Source organism: Rousettus aegyptiacus, unplaced genomic scaffold (genome assembly GCF_014176215.1).
Source record: "Rousettus aegyptiacus isolate mRouAeg1 unplaced genomic scaffold, mRouAeg1.p scaffold_m13_p_11, whole genome shotgun sequence".
NCBI classification, from domain to species: domain Eukaryota; kingdom Metazoa; phylum Chordata; class Mammalia; order Chiroptera; family Pteropodidae; genus Rousettus; species Rousettus aegyptiacus.
In genome coordinates this window covers 16166458-16193887 of record NW_023416286.1, presented here as the reverse complement: position 1 = coordinate 16193887, position 27430 = coordinate 16166458, and the positions used below count along the sequence as shown (strand labels likewise).

At 42.2% G+C, this 27430-nt stretch overlaps 1 protein-coding gene across 3 annotated transcripts; it reads left to right on the top strand.

Moving 5' to 3' along the window:
• Positions 1–63: 63 nt before the first annotated feature.
• THSD1 (thrombospondin type 1 domain containing 1) lies at positions 64–27128 on the top strand. Of its 3 annotated transcripts, XM_016131375.2 has the most exons (6): positions 64–204; positions 2331–2391; positions 3047–3185; positions 6520–7485; positions 19274–19432; positions 25497–27128. In XM_016131375.2, the coding sequence occupies exons 3-6, from the start codon at positions 3128–3130 to the stop codon at positions 26876–26878; spliced, it is 2565 nt and encodes an 854-aa protein (XP_015986861.2). In that variant the 5' UTR covers positions 64–204; positions 2331–2391; positions 3047–3127; the 3' UTR covers positions 26879–27128. The 3 variants fall into 3 exon arrangements, with proteins under 3 accessions (XP_015986861.2, XP_015986860.2, XP_036084413.1); XM_016131374.2 differs by lacking the exon at positions 2331–2391; XM_036228520.1 differs by lacking the exon at positions 19274–19432 and having other exon boundaries at positions 2331–3185.
• Positions 27129–27430: the final 302 nt, after the last annotated feature.

Here is a 27430-nt window from a genome sequence, read left to right as displayed (position 1 = left end):
CCGCCCTCTCGGTGCCGCCCACCCGCGCCGTCGGGGGCGGGCCCGGGTGGGGCTGCGGGAGGCCAGTGCGGCGGGCCGGGCGTGCAGTCCCGGGACGCGGGATGCTCGGCGCGAGATCTTGTGGGCCCTGAGGCCTCTTGCCCGCGCCCTCCTCGCCACCACGCTCGTCCCGGCCCGGGCCGCTGCTCCCGCCAGTCCCGAGAGGTAAGAAGAGCCCTCTGCGACCCGGCAGGCGCTCCTGTGCCGCCAGGGCCGCTGCGGCTCCGCCGGGATCTGACAGTGCCTCCCGGACCCTGCCGCCCCCACCTCTCCCCTCAGGCCGAAAGCACAGGTGGACGGTGCCAGTCCCTCGACGCACCCAGTCCCCTTTCCTGGCCTCTTGGAACTCAGCTCCTCTCCCAGGGGACAAGCTCTAAATGTGCGCGTCTCCGTATCTTACGAGTCCCGACTTTAGCCTGACTTAGGCTCTCCCGGGGCGCAGGTGTGTTGCCAAGGGACGGAGGCCGACTGTAGACGGGTTTTAAGTCCGAATAGTTGAGACCCTTGAAGAAGAGCGTCTTGGGATACTAAGAGTTTCAGAACAAGTTACCAAGGTTTTCAGAACAAGTTGGCTTCTTATGGAAAAGAAATCCTTTCTGGGATATAAAGAGTATGAGATATAAGCATTTCAAAACGGACCTCATTTTAAGAGAGCTTTGACGACACTCACAGGGCTCCATTTCCAAGCTTGAACTTGACTCGGGGGATTTTGGAAAACTGAATAGATGTGGGGAGTGCACACAGCTTCCCAGGGAAGCTGCATCGAACCCGTGGGACAGGGCAGAGCCCACTGGACTGCATATATAAATAAAGCCAGTTTACACAGGCCACTTTGGTATTAGGGATTTCTTCCTAATAAATACCATTATTATTAGGTGTTTACACACGCAAGCAAGTGCAGGATTGTCAGAAGGGGCAAAAGCACTTTGCCTCTTTTTCTTTTCCCTTTTATTCTCATTGGTCCCATGAGTTTTAGGCGTAATTTATTGTCTTTTTTCTACAGCTGTGAAGACATTGTAGGCTTTTATCTTTACTGGTTTCACCAAAAACATGGGATCTGAGCTTGGCATGATGCCATTAGCCATTGAGAATATTCTCAACCTCCACCAACCCTGACACATTTAGAATTTTAAATAGTTATGTCTATAAATGCTATATGGAAGTATTTTTAAATGTGCAGAAAATATACCTAAGTTCTTATTTTCTTAAAAAACAATTCTCAAGTCAAACATTATAAGTAGCTGAACTGTATTAAGAACAACACAATGGGTTAAATTAAGCAAGCAAGATTACAAAAAATATGCTATATATTTTTTACCTTGCATGCTCATTTCATTCTGGGGTACTCTGTTAAAGTCTTCAAATTAATGGTCGAGCTAGTTGAAGTAAGTATTTTCAAAGGTTGGGAACACTAAAAATATTCATAAAATGATTTCAGATAGGCTGGTTTATTTTATAATTCCATTCCCATTCAGTCCAAAACATAAATTATCACACTGTTCTAGGTTTTACTACTCATTTTCTTAAGGAAAATGTGTCAAAATGACAAAATTAGTTGTAATTAGGAGCTTCTTTAAAAAATGTTTATCGCAGGGAAGCAAGCATGTTAGGAGAAGCCAGTTCAACTTTTGGGAGCTAGGGATGGTTTGTTTTTCCTTACTATAGTTACTGAATATCAGTGTTTTAATTGCCCTAAGCACCCCATCTTGCCAGGGTGATACATGATGCTCACCTTCTGCCTTTGGCCAAGTTTACTAGTCCATGTTCAAAGAAAGGATTTAGGTAAAATCTGTGCCTAATTCCAGCAATACTGAATTTTCTTTATTTTTGTTGTTGGGGAGGGAATGGAGCCATAATCATCTGCATAGTTATGCTTCAAATTTCTGCTTCCCTTTGAAGAAGTACAGTATTTCCTTTGTTCAACCAACTCCTCTAGAAAGAAAGCTAATAGAGACACATCAGTTCTTTTTTTCTGGTAAATTTTTGATTATTTCAGTCCTTTTAATTCAATTAATTCCTGTCTTATCTAAATGGATATAACATACATATTTTTGGAGTATACTATATTTATTAAAATTATTAACTGGATAATGGGAATATAAACATGAAGAAAATATATATTTGGTTATGTTTAGTAGCCTACAGTTTACTAGACTCTAGTGTGGGAAAAAGAGTACTTAAATGCCCTGCATCTTATTCTGTAGTCTAACAGTTGTTTATATCAAAGCAAGTGCCTCCTCCTACAAACCATTCTGAAACACAGGCTGACAAGGTCTTTCCTGCCCTCCTAGGTGGTCTGGGAAGATTGCTGCATGAAATCATCTATCTCCTGATGCATGCCAGCAGCAACAAGTACTAGAAGACTGACAGATGATGATAATTGTTATTTCTCTGTTTTCTCTTTAGAGTTCCCTAAACAAGGGAAGTCATGGCCACATGGAGTTCACAATGCTCTTTGATACCTTTTTAAAAAGGTTTTATAGTTTTGGTATAGCTCCTAGGCATAAAGAAACGAAGCAATCCAGATAACATACCAGTTGTTCAAGAAAAATAGTAAGCCTATTTGTGAAAGCAAGGCAGGGCTACACAGCACAATGCAAAGTAAAAGTCTGGCAAAAATTTTAGTAAATTTGCTAAAGTTTAGTAAATCTGTGAAATGTCAAGCAGATAAATATGTGAAGACGTATTATCCAGATTAGCTATTAGCTTTGATGACATTAAGCAAATAACAAACTCTGCTTTAGGATGTACTACAAAGATGAGACTTGGTCTTCTGCAAAAATAATCTTGGTGTTGGGTATCCCAAATGTTCTTAACAGGTAACCCGTAATGGAACAAATGGGACATGAATAATTACGGGTCATTTCCCCAGTGAAAATTAGTGTAATTTCTGTTTTCAGTACCACCTAGGAAGTTTGACTTTTAGAATATTTTTTATCATTTCATTATTACTGTTTTAAGGGTCATATTGAACAGAGCCATCATCTTTTTGAGGTTCTACTTTCAGGTGTTTTTGAAAAAAAAAATTACTATTTGGATGGGAGAAAGGACATGAGGAGACCAAAGACCTGGGATTTTGCTGATCAGAATGAAACGAATGTTGAAAGACTTTTCAAATCTATTGTTCGTGGTGCTCTGTGACTGTGGTGAGTTTTGTGAGTATACTAATGCTGTAGGGATCAGTGAGGAAACACAATTGTGAGGTTTATAAATGAGTAAATGTTGATGTACCTGCATGAAGGAGGCAAATAAGGGTGCAGTACCTTTTAAATTGTCATTCTTGCAACCCTGGGTTCTCTTAAGGTTCTGCACTATTGATTCAAATTTCACTTTAGATGTATTTTTAAATCTTTAAAAAGATAATAAAAACTACTCACTTTAAATTTAACAAATTGTAGATAAATATATTACACACACACACATATGAAATAGTGTTTTATAGATTGGAATTTCACTTGACATAAGATTTCACTTGATAGGAGAGTTTTTCTGCTAGAATATCTTTGGAACCAATCCAAATTTCAGTCATTGCCAGTCATGTGCCTTAGATGAATTTCTTAATCCCTTTTAACTTTATCAATAATATTGACTTCACAGGGTTGTTGTGATGATAAAATAGAATCAAGAATGTGAAACACTTTGAATGTCTGAGCATACAGTAGGTGTTTAATATTAGTTTTCTTCATTATGTTTGTTTCAACTAAATATGTAGTTAATTTCTTAGACATATGCAACTACTGAACCAATAGACTTCATAGTATACTAGCTTTGATGATTTCCAGATATTTCACAAACATCTAAGAAGTTGATGGTGTAGGGTGGAAATTGTTTTCATTTTGATGAAAAAACTATGATCCAAAAGAAGAGAATCCTGGCTCATGTAATGTCACTGGCCAGTTAAATGGACCAGAGTGTGTACTGTTAATTTTTTCCGGTGAATCTCCTTCCTCAATCATTTTTTTTTTTTAAATAAGTTTATTTAAACAAGAAGACGCTTGGTTTATGGAAAACCAGTCTGGGATTCATTTCTTTTAAAGTCATTTCTTCCTACTTAAAAACAGATTACATGTAACAACCTCATACGAAAACTTATAGACGTGTCCGTGGTATCATAGTGATAAAGACATCAAAATCTTCCATTTGAACAAAGTCTGCAAGGATGTTTATTGAGTATAAAATGTCTTACTGGAATAGGAGAATAAAAATTTTCCTATTATATACACCTATTATGCATGAAATCATCTATCTCCTAATGCATACCAGCAGCAACAAGTATTTGGCAACACAACAATCAACAATCTATGCATAAATGGAGCATAGATCATAAAAGTTGAGTGTACAGGCTACAAATGGAAGAGGAGGTAGTTTCATAGATGTGGGTTTTCCCTGCTTCTTCATTTGATGTTGATCAAAATATGCCATTACGAATTAGTTGTTTGTTGTTTTTTTTTTTTTTTTAAAGCAACACGCTTATGTTGAGACACTAGTTCCTTTAAATACAATACAGAAATCAGGGGAGAGGAAAAGAAAGAATACAGAAAACTATACTGTAGTAGTCAGGATGGCATACAACTAAATTTTCTAAATGAGACGGTATTCTTGTCAGTAAAAACAGGAGTTGTAGAATAGCAAACTCTGTCTTTAGTGAAAGCCTTCTGTCTGCTGCTGCCGGAACCCACTGTATCTTTTCTCTATTTCCAACTTGGCCATGTATGTCTCTTTCATTCATTCACTGTCCATCAAATCAGAATCTTATCTGTTTCATCGATAATCCTTGTCATTGTCAATAGGCTTCCATTAATTATTAAGTGGTGTATGACTCTTAATCCAGTGAGCACTGGAGTCTCTTCATGCACCTGTTCACAAAAAGGTGCTGGGTCAGCTCTGAACGAGCATACAAACTGCACCAGAATCAGCCACTTTCTTCAACTTTGAATAGTCTCCATGGAAAAGGAGGTATCTTACAACTTCTGTTTTGACTAAATAAAGAAACAAAAACTCACAGACACAGACCACAGCTTAGTGGTTACCAGTGGGAAAGCGGGGAGGGGGCGAAGTAGATAAGGGTAAAGAGGGTCAAATATATGGTGACGAAAGGAGACTTGACTTTGGGTGGTGAACACAGTGCATTCATTATACAGATGATGTATTATTGAATTGTACATTTGAAACCTATATAATTTTATTCACCAGAATCAGCCCAATACATTAAAAAATTTTTATCCTGTTAGGGTAGGGTTTTCATGTTAGTGATGATCAAGCATTCAGGTCTATCCAAGCTTTATATCTTGTATTTCACCTCATCTTAAATAAGAAATAAATGAAGTGCTGAGCTGATGAAAAACCAAAAACCTCTATGTGCCAATATATTCATGTGCCGATTCTAATAATCACTGAATACATATAAGGGTATATTTAAAATCAGCCAAAACAACACATTGAGGCCCTTTGGAGATACACACACACACAATGTGATATGTATGTATGATATATGCATGAGGTATACATAATAAGAATAATAAATTCATATTTACACATGTGTTTTTCATGCCAAAAGGGTACAGCAGTCCCTTGAATCTAAAATTGTTTCTTACACTAGCCATGGGCCAGTTGATTGTTGCATTGCCAAATTCTGTCTCCTTTGATTTGTATTTGGATAAGGTTCAAAATAGAAACAAGGATTCTGTGTCTGTGTTTTTTCCATTCTTTACTTCAGGTGCTCTGATGGGTCTCTTTTTAAAAAGATGTGATTGATCCTAACAGAGTGATATTTGTGGCTAGTAGTCATCTACCCTATCTGGGCCAATAGCAGTTGCTATAATGCCATTAAAATTGCCAGCAACAAGCCTGGGTATTTCGTAAATGTCCACTTTAACCCTCGAATGACCCATGCAGAATAGAGAGTCACCATATCTTATTTGCCTCAAAATTTCTGGCTCATATGACCAGGCCACTGGTTTCTTTTAGGTGAAAATGCCCAAGTACTTGTCTTAAGTATCAGAAAATACTGATTTTGAATAGGGTCTCATATTTTAAGTAATCAGAGCAGTTTATATCATTTAAACCAAGCTTTCTCTCACTTCACTTTAAATCCATTTCCCCCAAATACCTAAACACCAAAATATGATTAAAATGAGAAAAGAGAAGTATTAGATTTTTATCTAATGAATTGTCAGTTTTTACTCTTGCTGTATAGATTTTCATTGCAGATATGTTACATTATTGAATGTTTTGAATTAGAGTATCACTAATTTGTCATTTTAAACATAACCATAAAAGATGAAGATAAAGGAACAGAGGCACTTTAGAATGGAAACCGTACAGTGCCCAACCCCCAGAATCAGTGCTCAGCATCATTTTACATCAGCCTTAGCTCAGTTTCAACTTCTCTTGTGTCTATAGTGATTTTTTTCTTCGATGCCTCCAGTAGTGCTGCTCAAATATAGCTTTGTAAAATGCATTCTGAACGTTTCATTGCAGTTCTTGGAGAAGCTGAGTATCTCCTTTTGGGAGAGCCAGGACATGTAGCGCTAAGCAACACCACAGTGTCTGTGGATTTCCGGTTTTCTGATGGTGCTAATGGGACGCTGAGGAATGTATCTGTGCTGCTGTTGGAGGCCAATACCAACCAGACTGTGACCACTAAGTACCTTCAGACCAACAAGTCCCAGGGGACACTCGAGTTTGAGTGCTTCTACTTCAAGGAGGCTGGTGACTACTGGTTCATGATGACTCCGGAAGGAACAGACAGCAGCATTCCAGTCCCCTGGTGGGAGAAAGGTGCCCTTCTGAAGGTGGAATGGCCCGTCTTTCGCGTCGACCTCAATAGGACATCCAAGACAGCAGAAGGCACCTTCCAGGTGGGCCTTTTCACCAGTCAGCCACTGTGTCCATTCCCTGTGGACAAGCCTGACATCTTGGTGGATGTCATCTTCACCAGCAGTCTTCCCGAGGCAGGAACAAGTCAAGGACAGCCTCTGGAGATAAGAAGCAGCAAGAGGACAGAACTCTCTCAAGGTCAGTGGGTCGAGTTTGGCTGTGCGCCTGTGGGGCCAGAAGCTTATGTCACTGTGGTACTGAGGCTGCTCGGCCGAGACTCAGTCATCACCTCCACAGGACCCGTCGACCTGGCTCAGAGGTTTGGATACAAATTGGTGATGGTGCCGGAACTCACATGTGAGTCTGGGGTGGAAGTGATGGTGCTGCCTCCACCGTGCACCTTCGTCCAAGGGGTGATTGCCGTCTTCAAGGAGGCCCCCAGACGCCCTGGGGAAAGGACCGTTCGGCTGGCTGAAAACAGCTTGACCTTGGGACAGAGGAGAACAGTATTCAACTGCACTTTGTTTGACGTGGGGAGGAATAAATATTGCTTTGACTTCGGCAGTACAAGCAGAAGCCAGTTTTCCGCCAAGGAGCAGGAGTGCATGCTAATTCAGAGAAATATAGGTTGGTATTGAGGTTTAAACTTTTTAAAAATCAAATCGATTCCTTTATGCAGTCAAAATTATTATTTTGAGTTTAGACGAACTTAATTTTCTATGAACTATACCTTCATTTTCATGGTTCACTTCTCATGAAGTCCCAAATAGCATTATCATCCTTATCTGAGACATGAAGAGTGCTGGTAAGCATACAAGGCTCACTGCTGACTTAACCTATGTCTCAGTTTCCCCACCAGTAAAGTGGGGTTATTAAGAGTATCTACCTCAGAGATTTATAAGAATTGAATGAAATAAATGTGTACAGTTCTTAGCATAATGCCCGGCATATGGGAAGCACCAATAAACATTAGCTATTATTGCTTCATACAGCAAGACCATGGCAGGTAAGATCAGAATTCAAAGCTAAATCCCAAGCTGTATTTAGTAACTTCTGGCTTGCTCTAGCTGAGCATGTCTCTTCACTCTCACATCCTTCATTAGAAGAATGAAGCCTCTTTAGTGAGATTTCAGAGCAAGATTTCTAAAAACTTTAAATTCTTTGCATAATGCCCTGCCTAGTCACAAAGAAGTGGGTTATTATAATTCCATTCATGTCCATGCCCTTATTTGCATTTCTTTCCCTTTTCCTGAGTGCAAGCCTGGTCTTGGCAAGAGGTTAACCTTACAGGGACTGTGTGCTACACGTACATGCTTCTTCTGTCTTCATCCCCACCAAGCCTATGCCCCTCGATGGCCCAAACCTCCAACCACCTCTGTAACCCCAAGTGTTTCTTGCTCCATATTCACCCACTTTTTCTCCTTTGAAGAAATCCCTTTCCTTTGACTGTCTCCCTGCCCGGTGGCTACTTCCCTGCTTGCACTTACCTCTCTCTATGCAGCCTGGGTTCTTGGCCCATCCCATCAATCACTCTCCTACTGATACCCTAAACGCTGCCCTGTTGTCCTTCCAGTGCACCTGCCAGGTCACATCCCAGCTCTGCATGGGTCCAGCCATCTGCTGGCCACCCACTGTACTCAAGCTGCACGAGAAGGTAACACTCAGGCAGGCTGAGGCTGATGTGGGTGGGTCATGCCTCCACCCTCAGCTTGGACCACGGTGCTGCCCAGCAAGGTGCTCTGGCTGGCTCTGCTTCTGTCTTCCACAACCACTCTTCCCACCTCCTCTGCTCTCTTCCCTCACATCTCGCCTCTGCCCCTTGGTTAACTCTGAGCTGACTTTGCCTCCTAACACACCAAGCAGCTGGGGGCCATCAAGAGCAAGCTCCCTCACCCTCCCACCAAATCTCTGTAAGCCTGCAGGCATCCGTCCCATCCTCTTCACCTCCTTTGCTGTCACTGAGGAAGAAGTGTCATTCCTCCAGAACAAAGTCATCCCTCCCCTCCACTGTGGTGCCCAGCCTCTCAGCCATTTCAGGAACCTTCTGTTAATCCTTATGTCCTCTATCCTCTGTCTCTGTCCTTTCTTTACTGGCTCATTCTCATCAGCTTTGAAATGTACTTAATTCTCATCTAAAAGCAAACCAAATCAGCCCTCATCACCTGGTTCTTCCTGAGAAATCCTTTTAAGCTCTTCTTTGTTTTATAGCCCAGGTTCTTGAAAAAGTCACCTACACTTTGGGGTGCATTTCCTTGCCTCACATTCATTTTTCAACCCACTCCAAACTCACACCCCTCCCCTAACAATGCTCTCATGAAAGCAGACAGTGGGTGACTTTTAGGTTCCCAAATCCCCGGAAGCTTTTCAGTCCATCTCTCCATTGACCTTGTGTCTGTGACATCACACTTGCCTTGTTTACCTCTTATTTTACTGCTGTTCCCTCATGGTCTTCTTTGCCTGCTGGTTCCCCCACCTCACCACATCCCCTAAGCGTTGGACTTCTGCTTCTTGTACTAGAGTGTCTACATTTTCTACTCTTGACACACATCTGGGTGATTACTGTGCTGATGCTGGTGACTCCAGATTGGCATCTCTCCCCTACATTTCCAAGCACTGCTAACTAGCTGTCACCCCTCAGATGTCTCTCAGACACCTCAAAAGCAACATGCCTCGAATTGTACTCATCATCCTATCCACCAAACCTGCTCTTCAGTGTAGGGCTGACTCCACCATCCATCATTGTTCAAGACAAAAACCAAGGAGTCGTCCTCTTCATCACCAATAAGTAATTCACTAAGGCCTGTGCATTTTGTCCCCTCAAAAAAATCTCTGAATGTCTGAATCTCTCCACATCTCCCCAGTTCCACTGACACCACTGGTTTAAGCCTCCATCTTCTCTTATCTGGAATCTTGCAATAGATTCCTAATTGGTTTCCCCCTCCACTTCATTCTCTCAATGTAGCCAGAGGGATTGTTTAAAATTCAGGTCAGCTGAGGCTGTTCCCCTGTCAGTCACTGCACTTGACAGGAGGATGAGAGTTCACAGGGTCCACCCTAGCACTCACCCCGTAGTCACTGTGGGACGTTCCCCTCTCCCCTTCACCTGTTAACATTAACCCGTTTCCTAAGTCTCCACTTGGGATACTCTTCCTTGACCCAGACTAGTTAAATTGCCTTGCCATCAGCTGGCACAGGTCGGTTGTTATCCTCAGTTCCCCTTCATGGCCTTTATCGCTTCTGTCATTGCTCGTTCAATGTCTGTCTGCTAACATTGTCACCGCTACCATCACCTCCCCACTCCCAGATTGGGGAAGCAAAAACCAACCTGTGCAGCCATGAAGCTGTTTATGATCTTGATTTGGCCCACTCAGAATGCCTAGCATATTAACAGTACTCAATACATGTTTATTAAAGTGAAAATTGAACTCAGATGTGCTTAATCTCGGCTAAGTATTAGTAGAAAAACAATTATATTGAATTAATCATTCAAGATATACTTGCCTTTTCAAAAGAAGTTACTTGTTAAAAGAAAAAGAATTTTAATTGAATTTAGTGGAAACAAACCAAGGGGAGTAAAGACATTTAGGCCATTGGATGAACAGACGTTGGAAGCAGGAAGCCTACCTGTTGGCTCTCCCAGCTCCTAGGCTTTCCCCAGGTTCTTCTACCCAGTGTGTAAAGACTGAGTTTTTTCCCCACAGCAGTAGGAGGAGATGCTGGAAAGGGGCAGAACAGGGAGTGGTTGTCTGTATGTCCAGGCTGAGGGTGCTCAGGGGCTCCCTGTGGAGTTGCAACTACTAGACACAATCTAGCAGCAGGACTGCAAGCACTACCTGGAGGGGCTCAGTGCTCCTGGGGACCCCAGATTCTCTGTGTGGCTGCCCAACAGTTGCTCTGACTTGGGCTGATTGATGAAATTTATGCTAGCGATAGGAACCTCGGTGACTTCCTGTGTTTTTAGTATAAAAATTTATGGCTGAATCAAGTTCCCTTCTTTTAATTTTTCATTTAAATTGACAGCTCTCATCATTAAAGACTGTCTTTTTTTTTTTTTTTTTTTTTTGCCAAATGGCATCATTCAAGAACCTCATGAACTCTACTATGATTTTTGTGAGCCACTGACTTGACTCCACTGAATTTCTTATTAGTTCTTTTTGAAAATGGAATAATGTGCTGGATACTTGTCTCTTTTCCCAAATGTGTCTTAGGACCTTAAGCTAGTATGTAAATATATAATACATGTTACCAAAAATGATTATTTATGATCTTCATTTATCCTACTTAGTGTGAATGTTTATAATTTTCCCTACAGAAATGTTAATGTGATTGATTATGGGATGCTGCCCGAGATCCTGCTAAAGGAGTGTTAGTAATATATGACACAGGCTCTGTAATAACTTGCAAAAATCTCAATTGAGAAATTCTGTATTCTGAACATATCTGCCCCAAGGGTTTCAGCCAGCGAGTATGGAGCCTGCATCTCAAAGCAAAAAAAAAAAAAAAAAAAGTATTTAGGGTAAAGTTGAGAATTAATAATAGAGGTTATAAATTCATATTCACATAGATTTTGGGGGGGCAAATAAAAATCATATATAGTTAATACATAGTTTACTCGATAATTTAAAATTTTTTGGCCAGCTTGTTTTTCTGATTAGTTGGTCTTGTTTTTCTTCATAGTGACTGAACAAGAGCTTTTTACCGATAATAGGTATACTTTCACCTATGTCATTTTATTTTTATTTGCTGGTGCTTTCAATAATAGCATTGTCTTTGTTTTCTGGAATCTTTTTAAGCCACTTGTCCACCTTATGAAGTTAATTTACCTAAAACTAGAAAATGTAATTTAAAAACTTCATAAGCAGATGCTTGGATGCTTTCCTATTCCACAGTTCTCTGCAAGTGAACAAACCAGTAAACCTTTCCACCTAGTGGAACTCCTGCGGTTCTTCGGGATTCCTTTAGGGCATCTGACATGCTGTATGTGACCATCTGACGGAATAAAGCACACATTTACATGGTGGTTACTTTGCTCAGGCACTGCTCTGAGTGCTTTATGAATAGTAAACCATTTAATTCATATAACAACCCCATGATTAGGTTTATTATATTGTCAATTTTTATAGGTGAAGAAGTAGAGGCACAGAAAGGGTAAGTAACTTGCCTAAGGTCATTGGTGGCTAAGTGGCTTCACCACCACTGGTGGGTTAGGCTGTCTTGAGACTTTACTTTTACCACTATACTATACTGCCTCCCATACAACCACCTGTCAATCCACATATATAATGATATAAAGCTCTTAGACTGAAAAAAAGTTCTGATAGTTTCCTCTTCATCGCACTGGTTCATCTTGTGCTGCCCACCTCCCTTAGTAGACATGTAACAACTCCCTTTGGAGTCCACTGGCCCAGGCATGAGCAGCTGGTCCAATTCAAATGAGCTTTGTTCTCTGAACAGAAAGTCTGAAATGAGGTGCCTTTGCTCCCACTGCTGCTTCTAGCTCCTTATTCATGTCTATAGAATTTTATTATAACCATCTTTTGTTTAGTTACTTAAGTCTCTTGAGCAAAATGTCTTGCAGAGGTGAACCTTTCACAGGCTATACTCCTTCAAATAGTCTTAGAGGGTGGAAACAAATCTCCCTTTCCCAATTCCAGACAAATTTTGCTCATTTAGAATTAATATCCTCTGAAGTATCTGGAAAGATATTTTTCCTGGCCTAACAGGTTTGTCATGTAGTGTGAGGGCATGTATAGACATCTTAACATAGTAAAACAAAACAGCCTTTCATTCATAAGACTATTTCGAATATTGGTCATCTTGCTTTTCATTTCTAATACCTGAACTCCAGTTATATAATGAGCTCCCATTTTGCCAAGTAGTTTCCCCAAAGTTATTAGCAGAAATCTTCAGGGAACAGGTAGATTTCCTTAAGGTATTTTTAAAAATTTACCTAATTAGATTTATTCATTGCTCTGAGTGATTTTCTGTTTCCTGTTTGATTAATATGGTTTAGAAATAAAAAGACATAAAACTTAGCTTAAATATTTATTTTTTTATTGTTGATTAACCTACAAACCATGATTTTACTTTTTCGAGAAAAAGATAAAAGATTTCAAAATGAGATTTTTTGAAATTAAGATTCATGCTTTTATCAAAACTGATTTTTTTCTGGCCCCAACTAATAGAATTTTTGTTTTTATTTTAACAAATGACTATGTATTTAAATAAATTATATTTATTGAAAGTAAAGAAGAGTTAAAAAATAGCAAAAGGATTTTTAACTCTTGTATGAGCACAAGAGAAGGATAAACTGTACATTGACTTAATTTTCAATTTAGATTTCACAGTGGTAGAATTCCCTGTAGATTTTTCAAAAATAAATCACAATACTTTAACTCAGAGAAATTTTAATATCAGATTCCCAAAGCTTTGCAAGTGCTGAGAGTTTAGTGTCTGAACATCTCTGAAGCTTGAGGACAAAGCTGGCTCATTGTTCTGCCATTTGAGGAGCTGCAATGTGATCTGGGAGGCACAGAATCAATATTGTGTTCAGCTGAACCTCTGGATGGAACATAATTACCACACCTCAGTTGATGTTGGTCCAGAATACTGGTTTGTAATGCTTTCACTCTTGTGTAAATTCCAGAGACTTTTAATTGCCGTAAAGAACTCATGTTCCATGACTCACTCCAAAGATTGCACCACTTGGCTTACCTGGGAATGTATCTGCCTTACGCAGTCTCCTGTTTTGGTAGTGCTTTATGTACCTTTGACTGCATTGTGAGTTTTTGCTTATGAAGGATGAAGAGAGACCTTTATGTAGAGGGTGTTCTGGTGCCTGGTGTTGGCATGACTAGATGGCTAGGCCTAGTGTTGAGTTGTAGGTTTGGATGGGTGCCAATAGAGAAGGGACTTAAGATAATTCTTTATAGGGGACTATTCAATTATTCTATCTGGAAGCGATTGCCTATATGCTTGAAAGAGAAGTTTGTATTTATCAGTCAATAATAACTTCTGGGAGTGTTTGTACGTATTTTGAAACTCCGATGTTAGGTATATCCCCATTTAGGGTTGTTAAGGCTCCTTGCTGAGTTGACTCTTTTATCATTATTTAATGTCCCTCTTTATCACTGGTAATATTCCTTGTTCTGTAGTTTACTTTGTTTGATATTAGTTAGTATAGCCACTCCAGTTTTCTTTTGATTAATGTTCCCAAGGTATAACTTCTTCCATTCTTTTACTTTTAACTTCTTTATGTTTTTATATTTAAAATGAGTTTCATTTAAACAGCAAGTGATTGGGTCATGCTTTTTTATCCATTCTCAATCTCTGTGTTTTAACTGGTGCATTTTGATTATTTATATTTAGTATGATAATTGCATGGTTGGATTAAGATCTACACTCTTGCTAGTTTTATATTTGTTTCATTGTTTTTTCTTTTATTCTTCTTTTATGACTTACTTAAACTACTCTATTGTTTTATTGTGCCTTAAAATGTTTTTAATGGTTGTCCTAGAGTTGACAATATATATCAAATTACTCTTAATCTACTTTCGAATAACACTTTGTTTCATTGTAGTGTGAGGACCTTTTAACAAAACACTCCCAATTTTTGTGTGATTATTGTCATACACTTTATATATGTTATAAACACATATTACATTATTACTCTTTTGCTTCAGATCATATTTAGATCATTTAAAATAAGAAAAAAAATGGATGTGGTTCCATAATGTAGTGGTTAGCATGTCTGCTTTACATGCAGAAGGTCCTGGGTTTGAGCACCAGTGGAGCCACAATCCATGATCTATGGCCAAGCCACCCTGAATAAGCCTGATGTCTGAAGCTGAGTAGAGTTGGGCCTGGTTAGTACTTAGGTGGGAGACCACCTAGGAAGACCAGGTGCTGTGGGCATAAATAATAATAAAAAGTAAAAATAAATAAAATGAGAAAAAAATAAATTTTATCTTTATAAATGTCATTTCCAGCACACTTCATTTCTTTATATAGATGTGAGTTTTTGTGTTATGATATTCCTTCTGCTCGAAGGAATTTCTTTTAACATTTTTTTTGTAGTGAAGGTCTGCTGGTAATTAATTTTATTAGTTTTGTTTGAAAAAGTCTTTATTTCTCCTTTATTTTTGAAAGATATCTTTACTGGTCTTGGAATTATAGGTTGGTCAGTTTTTCTTTCAGTACTTTAGAGATATCATTCCATTATCTCTGGCTTGCATAATAACTCTCATCTTTATTCTTCTCTGTGTGATGTATTTCCACCTTCCTCACTCCATCCTGCCACAAAGTTTTTATTTGCTTTTTAAAATTTTAATTAATTTTAAATTATTTCAATTGTACAGTACATTGGTTAGACATCTGTATAGTTCATAAAATGATCCCCACAATTGCTTCCTCCCTCCACTGACCCTCCACCTAGCCAACGCATTAATGCTGACTGCATTCCCTGTGCCGTGCTCCCCATCCCTGTAAACATCCATCAGCTACTAATTTGTACTTCTTTTACCCTCCACCCCATTCTCCCAGCCCCCAAACTCCCCTCCCCTCTGTCTGTCACCAAATTGTCCACTATATTTGTGAGTCTGTTTTTGATTAGTTTGTTCTTTTTATTCTTTAGATTCTGCATATAAGTTAAATTATATAGTGTTTATCTTTCTCTGACTTAAATACCTTCTAGGTCCATCATAGCAATATCTTTTTCCATTCTCTTCCTTTTCATATGTAGGGTCTTGTTTTCTTATCCTTTCAGCCATTCTGTCTTTAGGTTGGAGCACTTAATTCTTTTTTCATTTAAGGTACTTATTAATAGGAATGTAGTTGTTACCATTCTTTATTCCTGTTTTTCATACATGCTTTTTCTTCTTAACGAAGTCCCTCCAACATTTCCTGTAATACTGGCTTGGTGGTGATAAATTCCTTCAGCTTATTTTTGTCTGGGAAGCTCTGTTCTGTCCTTCAACTCTAACTGATAACTTTGCTGGAAAAAGTATTCTTGGTGGTAGATCCTGAGGTCTTCATCCTGTCGAATATTTTTTGCCAAGCCCTTATGTCCTGTATAGTTTCTTTTGAGAAATCACCTGCCAGTCATATGAGTATTCCCTTGTAGGTAACTGTTTTTCTGTTGCTGTTTTTAATATTCTTTCTTTGTATTTAACCTTTGGCATTTTAATTATGATGTGTCTTGGTGTGGGCCTCTTTGGATCCCTGATTTTTGGAATTCTCTGAGCTTCCTGGGGTTTTATATCCATTTCCTTCGGCAGGTTAAGGAAGTTTTCCATTATTATTTCTTCAAACATCTGTTCAACACCTTGATCTTCTTCAGTTACATCAATCAGACAGATATTCGAAGCCTTAATAGTGTCCCATATGCTCCTTAAATTATTTCTGTAGTCTTGGCATCTTTTATCTCTTGCCATTCTGATTGTGTGTTCTTGGATTTCCTGTCCTCTTGATAGGACATTTGATCCTTTTCTTTATTCACTTTGTTTATTCCTGTGTTTATTCCATTTAATATACTTCCCATCTCAGATAACGTGTTCTTCATTTCTGACTGGTTCCGTTTTACAATTTCCATTTCCATTTTTATGGTTTTTTTTTTTATCTCTTTGTTGAAGTTCTCACTAAATTTATCTGAAAGTTCATTGAGCCTCTTTATAACCAGTGTTTTGAACTCTGCATCTGTTAGATTACTTGATTCCATTATATCTGGGTCTCTGTTCTGTTCTCTCATATGATTTCTGCTTCTTTGTCTTCCCATTCTGGCTGCCTTTCTGAATCTGTTTCTATATACTAAGCAAAGCTCCTAAGTCTCCCGGTCTTATTAGTGTGGATTTGTGTAGTAGGTGTCCAGTGGCACAGTCCTGAGAGGGGTTCAGTTGCAGGCCAAATTTAGCTCAAATGTCTGCCCCTCCAGGACCACCTGTTAAGATTCAGCAAGCAATCCACAGATGCTGTGCTTATAGTTGCCTCAAAAGGCCCCAGCAGAAATGGAGGCCCGCTGCCTCCAGTGTGCGTCTAGGCACTGCTCAGCAAGGAGCACCTGACTCGCTGGGGATGTATCTGGATGTGGCTTGGGTGGGGCCATCAGTTGGGGAGGCAGGGTTTCAGGGAATCCTCTGAGGGAAGCGACCTCTGTAATACAGTTTGATGACATCATTACTATGGTGGCGCTGTGTCTGGCGCACTTGCAGTAGGGAGGGCTCAACAGGGAACAATGGTTACTACTGGCACTTCTGTACAGAGTGAGTCTTACCTCAGCCCTCACTGCAACAGTGTCTTCCTGTAAGTCCCTGGTGCCCCCTGAGCACAGCCAAATCGGCACTGGTGCTCAGAGCAAGCAGGTCCATCACCACGAAAATCCACTCGCAGATGCAGCCCCTTTAAGAGACGTCTGCCGCCGCCACAGCCTCTGTCTCACTCAGCCCCTCAAGACTGGGCAGCCCCACATCCTTGCCCTGTCCTACCTTCTGCCGTTGCAGTGTCATTTCTTGGATTTCTCCTTGGTTGCATGGCTTGTTCATCTAGATCCCAGGCGATTTTTCCTTGTTGCTGCTCCTTGTTTCTGTCACAACTTTGATTTGGTTGCCAAAGGGATGAACAGAGGCTCTATCATCTACTATTTTTTTTCCTCCCCTTTATTTGCTTTTTAAAATTTATCTTGCTTGGTATTTTCTGAGCATCTTGGACTTAGTTTGCTGTCTTTAATTAATTTTGAAGAATTTTTGGACATTATTTTCTTTTTCTCTTCCAGGATTCTAATTGGATGTGTAAGAGACTGTTTGATATTGTCCCACAGCCCTTGGTTCTTCTATTGTTTTATTCACCTTTTTCCTGTTTGTTTTTCAGTTTGAGTGATTTCTATTGACCTATATTCAAATTCACTCTTTCTTTCCTCAGCTGTATTGAGTCTACTGAGGAGACTCTAGAAGGCATTCTTCATCTCCGCTACCATGCTTTCAATTTTAGCATTCTATCTACTTTTTAGTTTACAACTCTCTGATGAAATTTTCATCTGTTCACTTTTTCCACTAAAGTCTTTAACATATTAACCATAGTTATTTTAACTTCTCTCTCTGACAGTTCATATATATGTGTCACATCTGAGTCTGGTTCTCTTGATTACTTTCTCTTGATAGTTTATTGTTTTTTTTTCTGGTTTCTCCTGTGTTTCATAATTTTTGGTTGAAATTGGACATCTTATTTAGAACCATAGACACTGGTAAATAGTATTAGCCTGGAAATGGGCATACCCTGTCTTTGCAGGCCTTCAGTGTGGGGATTGGGTCAGTGTAGTAAGGAACTGAGCTGTGCTTGGGTTGTTGCTATGTCTGCCTTCAGTGCATAACAGAGTTCAGAATTTTCTAATGTTACTTTGTGTTTAGGGTAGGATTTGGGTTGCCAGAGGGTTTTTCTCCGTGCTTCTGTTACATCCTCAGCTTTAGGCTTGAGCCTGCACATCAGAGAGGTTTTCACCTGTCACTTGCCCACGCCCCTGCAGTAGGCTGTTGTTATTTATACTCGGTAGTTGCTAACATGGTGCAGGGTTGGGGTTGGGCAGGGGGAGTGGGAGAGCATATTTTTGTGCCAGCTGAGCCTTAGGCAAGTGCTGTGCTCCAGAGCCCCAGGAATGGGGCCTATTGATGATCCTGCCCCTCCAGATGTAGGAGCTCTCTAATAATCTGGGCCCAGGATATTCTCTGCTTCTTTCCAAGGGTGAAGTGCTTTCTTTTTCTTTTTTTTTCATTCTCAAGCAGCATCGAGTTTCACCAGGTACTCTTTGAGTGACAGGGCTTTCTGCCTTGCCCCCAGTGCTTGAGGCTGTTGTTGATTGACCAGATGGGGAGGGGGTTCCAGGTGAGGTTTGAGTCTCACAGCAAGGCTCCTTCCCTCCGTAGGCCTCCACCAAGAGAGAGACTTTCTCTGGCCTTGCGCCTCCCCGCAGCCCTGCTAGCGTCTGCTGAGATGTGTGGAGAAGAGCCCCTTGGACAAGTGGCTCCCAGGGCTTCTGTGTTCTCATGCTGGCCCACACTAGGCTTCTGGCAGTGCATTACATTTTTAGATGACTTCTTCTCACCAGTTGTATGAAGCCTGGCACCTGTCTCAGGAAGCAATGTTTGTATCTGTCTTTACTTAGAGGAGCCTGGCTTTTCTTATATTTCAGGCTCTTTGGCTGCCATGTGACCTTAGTTTTCTGATGGGTTCTAGAAAGGTTAACATTTTGTAGCTTATACAGCTTTCTTTTAAGGATAGGAGCAACACTCTTTCCAGTTTTCTTCATCTTTGGAAATGTTTTTATTTACTGACTTTTCGAGGCCCAAGGTTTGAGTATTGTTGCTTCATTTGGGGGCAGTTCTGATTCTCAAGTGAACTAGCTGTAAAAGCATGGCTAATGTCCTTCCAGAAACTTGGGGACTGTGGCAGCCGTGGAGCCAGTGTAGTGCCACGTGTGGGGACGGTGTCAGAGAACGTCGCCGCGTGTGCCTGACTTCCTTCCCCTCCAGACCTGGCTGCCCTGGAATGTCCTTGGAGACCTCCCTCTGTTCCCTGGAGGAGTGTGCTGGTAGGTATCCTTCTTCCTTTGGGATCCTCTCCCTAGAGAGGCTACTGAACCCAGATCTGACTGAAAACCAACTGTCTGATGAGTTCAGGAGTGGATTCATTGAAACTTTGTTATTGTTCCTGGCAGTGCTAACCCTGTACTTATGAATGTGTCATTGACTGGGGACAGCTTGCCTGTGAGATGACAGAGGGTTTAACACTGCAGAAAGAAAGGAAATCTATCTAAATTATGGATTCAGACATATGAAACCATTTTTAAAATTACAAAAATGGGAGAGATGGTTATTCCCAGTATTTTTTGTTTTTGTTTTTATTTCTTACCCCTTTACTTCTCGTCAACAAAATCATAGAAAAACATTAATTTTTTTTCTTATCATCCCATTGAAGCTCCAGGAGACCACACAGATCATTATTTGTCAAAATGAAGCAAGGTACCCTTTCCTATCCTCTGGACGGCCCTGTATTTATTCTTTACCTGCCTACCCAGAGGAATGTAGGGAGAGTTCTTCTATCACCTAGACTCTAGGTTCTAGAGACTAGTCTTACCTTCATCCTCTAAGCCAGGGGTCAGCAAACCCTGGGCCTCAGACTGGTACCTGTTTGTTGCCTGTTAGGAACCTGGCCACACAGCAGGAGGTGAGCACTAGCTTTCCAGCGCTAGCATCATCGCCTTAGCTCTACCCCAGATCATCAGTCATTAGATTCTCATAGGAGCACTGGTCCCTGGTGCCAAAAAGGTTGGGGACCGCTGCTCCAAGCATCTTGAAGGCACACACTAGTAGGTGCTCAATGAGAATTTAATGTGAATTGTCCATTGATGTGATGCACACATGGCTGAGCTTGGATTTGTTTTAGCTTATGGAGCATATGGAGCCAGATCCAATTTATTTGCCACAGGTTACAGTTACCAATCCTGTTCTTACACACCATCCTACCTTCTGATACACAACTGGTCCTACATTTAGTTGGCTGGCTTTTGCTCTGCTCCTGACTCTTAAATCTAAGTCCTTCTGTCAAGTTCTGACTTTTTCCACTTCGCAATTCCAGGTTAAAAAAACACCATCCCTACTTCCTTGTCTCATTCTGATGTAAAGGAGTTAGCTGTTTTCCTGTGTTTGGATCTCAAAGCACCTTTCAGTCAAAACTACAGGCACCTGGAAACACCTTGGTCAGCGTCTGTGTCTTGTGACCTTAAAAAATCATTCTTTCAATCTTGCCTTTCTAGCCAATGCTACAGGCCTTTTCACTTTATTCCAGTATCCTAGGACATTCTCTCCTTTTTACCTGTTACAGCTTAAGATTTAGGCTCTTCTGCTAGTCGTAGGCCTGCCTCTTTTTAATAAGCTCTGGGTCATACCCTGAATCTCTTCTTTCTCCAGTTATATCTCCTACTGTTTTTTAAGGCTCTCTTCTCTGTCTACTCTTTTCTTTATAAGTCCCTTCACTTTTCACAGTTCTTTCCTTGTGTATAACTTCCTTCAACTCCACCTGTTCTTCTGAATTCTGAGATGGCATGTGGTATCAAGATATTTTGTCTAGAATTCCATAATACTCAAACGAATTTAGAGTCAATTTCCACTGGCCTTTACTGCATCTTTGAAGTGAAAAAAGCATCAACCATTTATTGACCATCTGTTATTTGCCAGCACTTTAAATAAATCATCTCACTTAAAGCTCACAATAACTCTACATTAAAGATTATTATACTGGGCTCAGATCTAGAGAACTTGCTGCCTACCAGGCACTTTTCTAAGTGCCTTGCACATATGAAGTAGGTACATCATTATCTCCACATGCAGATGACGAGTTTGTGGCACAGGGAAGGCAAGTGACCTGCCCAAGATTATGAAGCTAGAAAGCAGGGGACTAGACCTGACCTTATACTAAGAACCTATCTCAAATACTTTGCTTTTATATACAGGCTGTTCTAGCTTTCTAAGAGCATCAATATCCTGAAATTAGTAATCATTTTTGAGGATACGTGGTGCTATTTCATGTTCTGGCATCTTAATTCTTTAATACTGGGTGGGAACTAGAAATATGTACATTACATATTAGCAAAAGGGGTAAATGCTACAAGGCACCCCTACTTCTGCTGTAAGTGGTCCTCAGATAAATGCGTATGTGGGTAAATATGATCATTTCTTACAAGTGCTCTCTTTTTCCTGTTCTACCTGTTTTCCACTCCTTGGAAATGTAAAGTTTTATTTGAAGGCTACTTAGCATCAGGAAATCTTAATTTCTGGTGAAAGAGAAAAGACTAGACAAGGCAGAGATGGATGAGGCCAGCGGCTTTGGGGCCTTTCTCCAGCTGTGGTTCTGAAGGGAGCCAGCCGGAGTCACAGGTCACAGGTTAGAGAAGAGGCCCACAGTGTGCGGCGGCAGTGGTTCTACCCCCTGACATCAGCAGCCACTGCAGATGAAAGAAGTGGTAAGTCAGGAAACAAATCTTTCATCATTCAACTATTTTCCATTGGTTGGGAGTTTAGAGGCTTTTTGTTTGTTTCGTTTTTGTTTGTTTGCTTGCTTTAAAATGATGTTTCAGTGCCAAGGTCCAGGTGTAGTAATTCGGCCACCTTGTTCAATGAAAGGAGGAGGATTCAATTGCCATCACACCGACATCTTGTCTGGTGGGATAGTGATCATTTTGCTATTACCTTTTTAATAATGAATCAGTACTTTTATTAATCTACCATTTATTGAGTACTAACCATGTGCAAGTTACTGGGGTTGGGAATATATAGATTAGACATGTCCCTGTCTGGGAAGGGCTTATGATACAGTTGCTCAGCAGACACATAAACATGGATAATATACAGTACAGCATAAAGCCTGCACCAGTAGAGGTAAAACTTGCTATGGAAGCTTTCAGGGCTGATAATCCATGCTGGGAATACCTCTGTTCTTGGAGGAGGTGATCTTTGAGCTGAAGTTTGAGAGCTGAGTAGGAGTCACCTAGGTGAACTCTGTGAGAAAGAGAATTTTAGCAAAGGTGTGAAAGCATGGAAGAACATGGCACGCTGAGGCCCAGAGAACTGAAAATAATTAATGTGGCTAGAGGATAGCGTGCCAGGAGAGAGTGGTAAAAATGAGGCCAGACAGGTGAGCAGGAGCCAGAGCCTGAGGGGCTGTGAAGGTTTGGACCTGGGTTTTAGGGGGACCTCTCAGCTGTAGTGTGGAGTCCACATCAGGATAGGTAGGAGTGGCAGCAGCAAGGCCTATTAAAAGTTTTTCAGTAACCCGGGTGAAAAGTGAAGCACCAGCAGTAGAGAAGGATTCACAGACTCTGGATGTGGCAAGTGATGGAGACGGAAGCATCAGGATGAAATCCAGGATTCTAGCACTGGCCACTGAATAGACAGTTGTGCCATTCCTTTGAGACCAGATGTATCGGAGGAGGCTCAGGTTCTGAGAGGAAGATGGAGTTTGAGGCATGTGGAGGTGATGGTGTTGGTGGCACATCAATGGAGAAAGTAAAGCTAGTGGAGTCATGATGGGATCTAGACCTCCCTGGCTCCAAAGTTTATGTTCTTCTCCCCAAATTAGATAAATGAGTGTTATGAATAAAACCAAGAAGAGAAAAAGTCACAGGACATGTTCAACAGAGTCACGGAATATCAGGACAGAATTCTTTGAATTTGGCAATGAGGTCATCAATGACTTTGAAGCTGTTTCATTGGAATCCTGGCAGCAGATTGTAGGAGCCAGAGGTGATGATGTAGAAGCAGTAAGTCAGCAAAGGTGGACTCCTCTTTCTGTAAGCTTGGCTGGGAAGACATGGAGCAAGATAGGGCTGTGGCAGTAGTGAGGGGGTTCTAGAGATGGCTTTTTAAAGTGTGAAGAGCTTGAGCATGTTTCTGTGGAGGTGGGTAGAGAAGCAGCTGGAGGTAACTGGTATAGAGGGACTATCCTGGAGAAGGGTGGCCTAGAGAGCACTTGGCGGACTCCTCTTTATAGGAGGATACTTCTCCACTAAGTCCATAGAGAAAGAAGTAAATAGAGGTGCAGCTGCTGCTAAGCGTATGGAGGAGGAGAGGATGGCAGAAGCAGCTTGGGTGCACTTGCCTGAAAGCTTCTATTTTTCATGACCAAGAAGATTGCTGAGGAAGAGGATTAGATAGGAGGCTTGAAGAAGGTGGTGGAACTTTGATGCAGTATTACAGGGAATGGAAGAGAGAGTTGCTTAGGAACCCATGGAAGGATTTGTGGGCAGCTGAGGATGGGTGCTGTCATCATGCAGAGGTACTCGCCTGCATGGGTGAGCTATTTTCTTTACCAGGACCTGGCTGCAGCAGCTGAGAATTCATGTCTGGGTTTATCTAGGGATGGAATTCTGCTACAGAACAGGGAAAGGGGTATAGCTCAGTAGTAGAGGTCAGAGAGTTGAGGTTATTGGCAGGAGAATGGTTTCAGTGATGGATCATTGGTGAAAGGAGAGAAGTGAAGCCAGGAGGTAGTTGACAGATTGGGAGAAAGTCGAGGGGTTAGTGAATCAGAAGTTGCAGCAAGGTTGGATAACCAGCGCAGTAATAATGAGTGAGCGAGAGGAAGAAAACAGCCAGAAAGTGGGCTCTGAAGTCTAAGATTTCAGAAGGAATCTCAGGAGCAACCACAGACAATGGGAAGGTATGATACGTTGTATGGACATCAAAGTCATCCAGATGGTCCTAACTATGGGATGATGAGGAAGACAGGGCCCCAGGTGCTGGTGACTGATGGCTGCCATGAGATTGGGAGATGACAGTGTTGAGGGAGGAGTAGGAGTGCCATGTGATTGCTTGAGCATCACACTTGATCTTAACCGAAAGACCGAGAAGTGATGGCTTGGGCATCAAGAGAGTAGAAGTTTGATATGGAAGTAAAAGAGTTGGTTGAAAGTGACAATTAGAAATAAGAAGGCTGAGGACATACCTGCTGCTGGCCCTGTTGGCTTATAAAGTATGTGTCAAGCTTCCCCCCAAGAGGGTGGGGAGAAGCCATGCCCTGCAGGACATCCAGGCCTCACGTAAGGCAAGGAGGTAAAGGGAGCGTTCTGTGGAAAGGTTCTGGATGTTGAGTTTGGTTGTCAGGTGTCCCATAGGGTATGGTAGGAAAGAGAAAGGGGAGCATGGAGGGACAGGTTCAGGGTCACTGACGATAAGACTATGGGGAAAAACAGATCAGACAGGTGACTGGAAGGCCTGAATGGTAGACAGTGACCAAAGGGAAAAGAGAGGTGAGGCCTGGTGATATAAGTTGATCTTAGATTCCCAGGTATTTCAATGGCAGCACAGGCTACGGCCCTAGGTGGCTTCTACGTCTTGGTGAATCTTTGTAATGACTGTAGGACAAACCAGTTTGAGAGAGCAGGGAAGAACAACAATCAATGCCACATGGAGGATAGGAAAGGGAATGTATAGATGAAAGTAGAAGAGTGAGAAAGCCGAGGCTTCGACATTTTGGAAGACAGATCCTGGATATTAGAAGGGAAAAGTGAGTTACGATGTCAAAAGCTTTATTTTCATGTATTAATTTCTCTTGACATGATCTAATTTAGGTACGACCTACCTAAATTATTTTGCATTTCAAGTTTTATACTTGTAAGAATTTTCCCATGTGCATCTCACAAAGGTACATTTAACTACAGATATCCCATATGTACCTTAAGTGAAAACGTTGATTTTACCTTCACACTTTCTTCATGATGCTTCTATGTAGAAAATTTGAGGCAAGTGTCAGCAAATGCTAGCGAGCCCAAGTCACCTTGATTGTTACTTATCTGGTCACCTGACTTCTACGGGTCAATGTTTTTCAGTTTGGCTTAAGCTGCCAGCATACACACACACACACACACACGCATACACATACATACATACACACACATACATATATATGTATATGTATTATACAAGAACTAGGATTTGTAGTCATACATATAAATATATATGTATGACTACATATCCTAGTTCTTGTTTATTTTACTTTCTTTAGTTGTCACATAACTAGAACAAGCCACCCAGAGACCTTAAACACATGCAAAGAAAACAGTACATTTGTTCTTCCTTTTTTTTTTTTTTTTTTTGTAGCTTTCCAGCCATCCAGTCCATCTCCTCTTCCGCCTCAGGGTCCAGTGAAGTCCAACAACATTGTGACGGTCACCGGGATATCCCTGTGCTTGTTCATCATCATTGCCACGGTCCTCATCACGCTGTGGCGGAAGTTCGGCCGCCCCACGAAGTGCAGCACCCCCGCGCGGCACAACTCCATCCACTCCCCCAGCTTCCGGAAGAACTCGGACGAGGAGAACATCTGCGAGCTGAGCGAGCAGCGCGGGAGCTTCTCGGACGCGGGCGACGGGCCGGCGGGGGGCCCCGGCGACGCGGGCATCCCGCTGACCTGCCGGCGGGGCGCGCCGAGCGCGCCGGTGGCCCCGGACGACGAGGCCTCCGGCAGTGAGAGCTTCCAGTCCAACGCGCAGAAGATAATCCCGCCGCTGTTTAGCTACCGCCTCGCGCAGCAGCAGCTGAAGGAGATGAAGAAGCGGGGCCTGACGGAGACCACCAAGGTGTACCACGTGTCCCAGAGCCCGCTGACGGACACCGCCGTCGACGCCGCGGCCACCGCGCCCGTAGACCCGCCAGGCCCCGAAGAAGCGGCCGCGAGCAAGTTCCGCATCCGATCGCCTTTCCCGGACCAGCCCGCGCCGGGCGCGGGCGCGGCGGAGAGGCCGCCCGCGGGCGCCCCGCAGGCCAGCTGCGCCGTCAGCCCCAGCCAGACCCTGATCCGCAGGTCGCAGGCGCGGCACGCGGGCGGCCGAGGGGGCCCGCCCGACCGGAGCCACCCCAGGGGCTCCCACTTCAGGAGGACGGCCAGCTTCCACGAGGCCAGGCAGGCCCGGCCGTTCAGGGAGAGGAGCATGTCCACGCTGACCCCGCGCCAGGCCCCGGCCTACGGCGCCAGGGCGCGGCCCTGGGACCAGGCCGACGACCGCTGTCGGCCTCCGAGTCGGGGCGCCGGCGCGTTTCCTGAGAAACTGGACCATTTCCAAGGGGCAGGTGGAACCAGCGGTCCGCTAAGCCCTCTCCCTAAATCTTACACCTTGGGGCAGCCCACGAGGAAACCAGACCTGGGGGATCGCCAAGCAGGATTCTTGGCAGGTGGTGAGAGAACGGAGCCTCCCAGAGCTCGGAGGGGCCCATCCCCCAGTCACAGGAGCATCTCGAGGAAGCAGCCTTCGCCCACTGCCCCCAAAGATAGCTACCAGAGGGTCAGCCCTCTGAGCCCTTCTCAGGGTAGAAAAGACAGGTGTCAGAGCTTCCCAGCACAGCCCGAGTTCGCCTTCTATGACAATACATCCTTCCGCCTCACCGAGGCCGAGCAGAGGATGCTGGACCTTCCGGGATATTTTGGGTCAAATGAAGAGGATGAAACCACAAGTACCCTTAGTGTGGAAAAGCTTGTCATCTAGACCCAGATCAGTCTGGGGCTTCTGCAGTTGGGGTCCTTTGCTCAGCTTGGGTGTCAGCTGCTCACGTTATTCTGGGGACTGTTTTGTGTGACTGTACAGTAGGATAGAATGTGGGGAGGAAGTAACTCACGTGCATATGCATGCATTTTAATTCATAAGGAAAATGTTCTTTCTCCTGAACTTTTAGTTATCCTGTTTCTATTAGTTTATTACTAATAACTATGATAATAAAATTTAAACAAGAGTGCAATAGGGCTTGGTCTCAAATGGATGTGAAAGATCACAAGATGTGACTTGTGAGGATAAAATACTTTGAACTCTTCATTAGCAGTTTCCAACTTGAAACAAATTTGGGAGTCTTTAATAAGGGCTGCAACAAAGTGAACTTGTTAACTGAATTGTAACTTATGAAGTTATAAATACTTCAGATTTTGATGCCTATGAAGGCAGTACTGAGTAGGTTTCATGTTTGGATAATTAAGTCAATTAGGACTATTACATACTAGGCTACCTAGATATGGTGATACCATGAGATATTCCAAAAGAACTTTC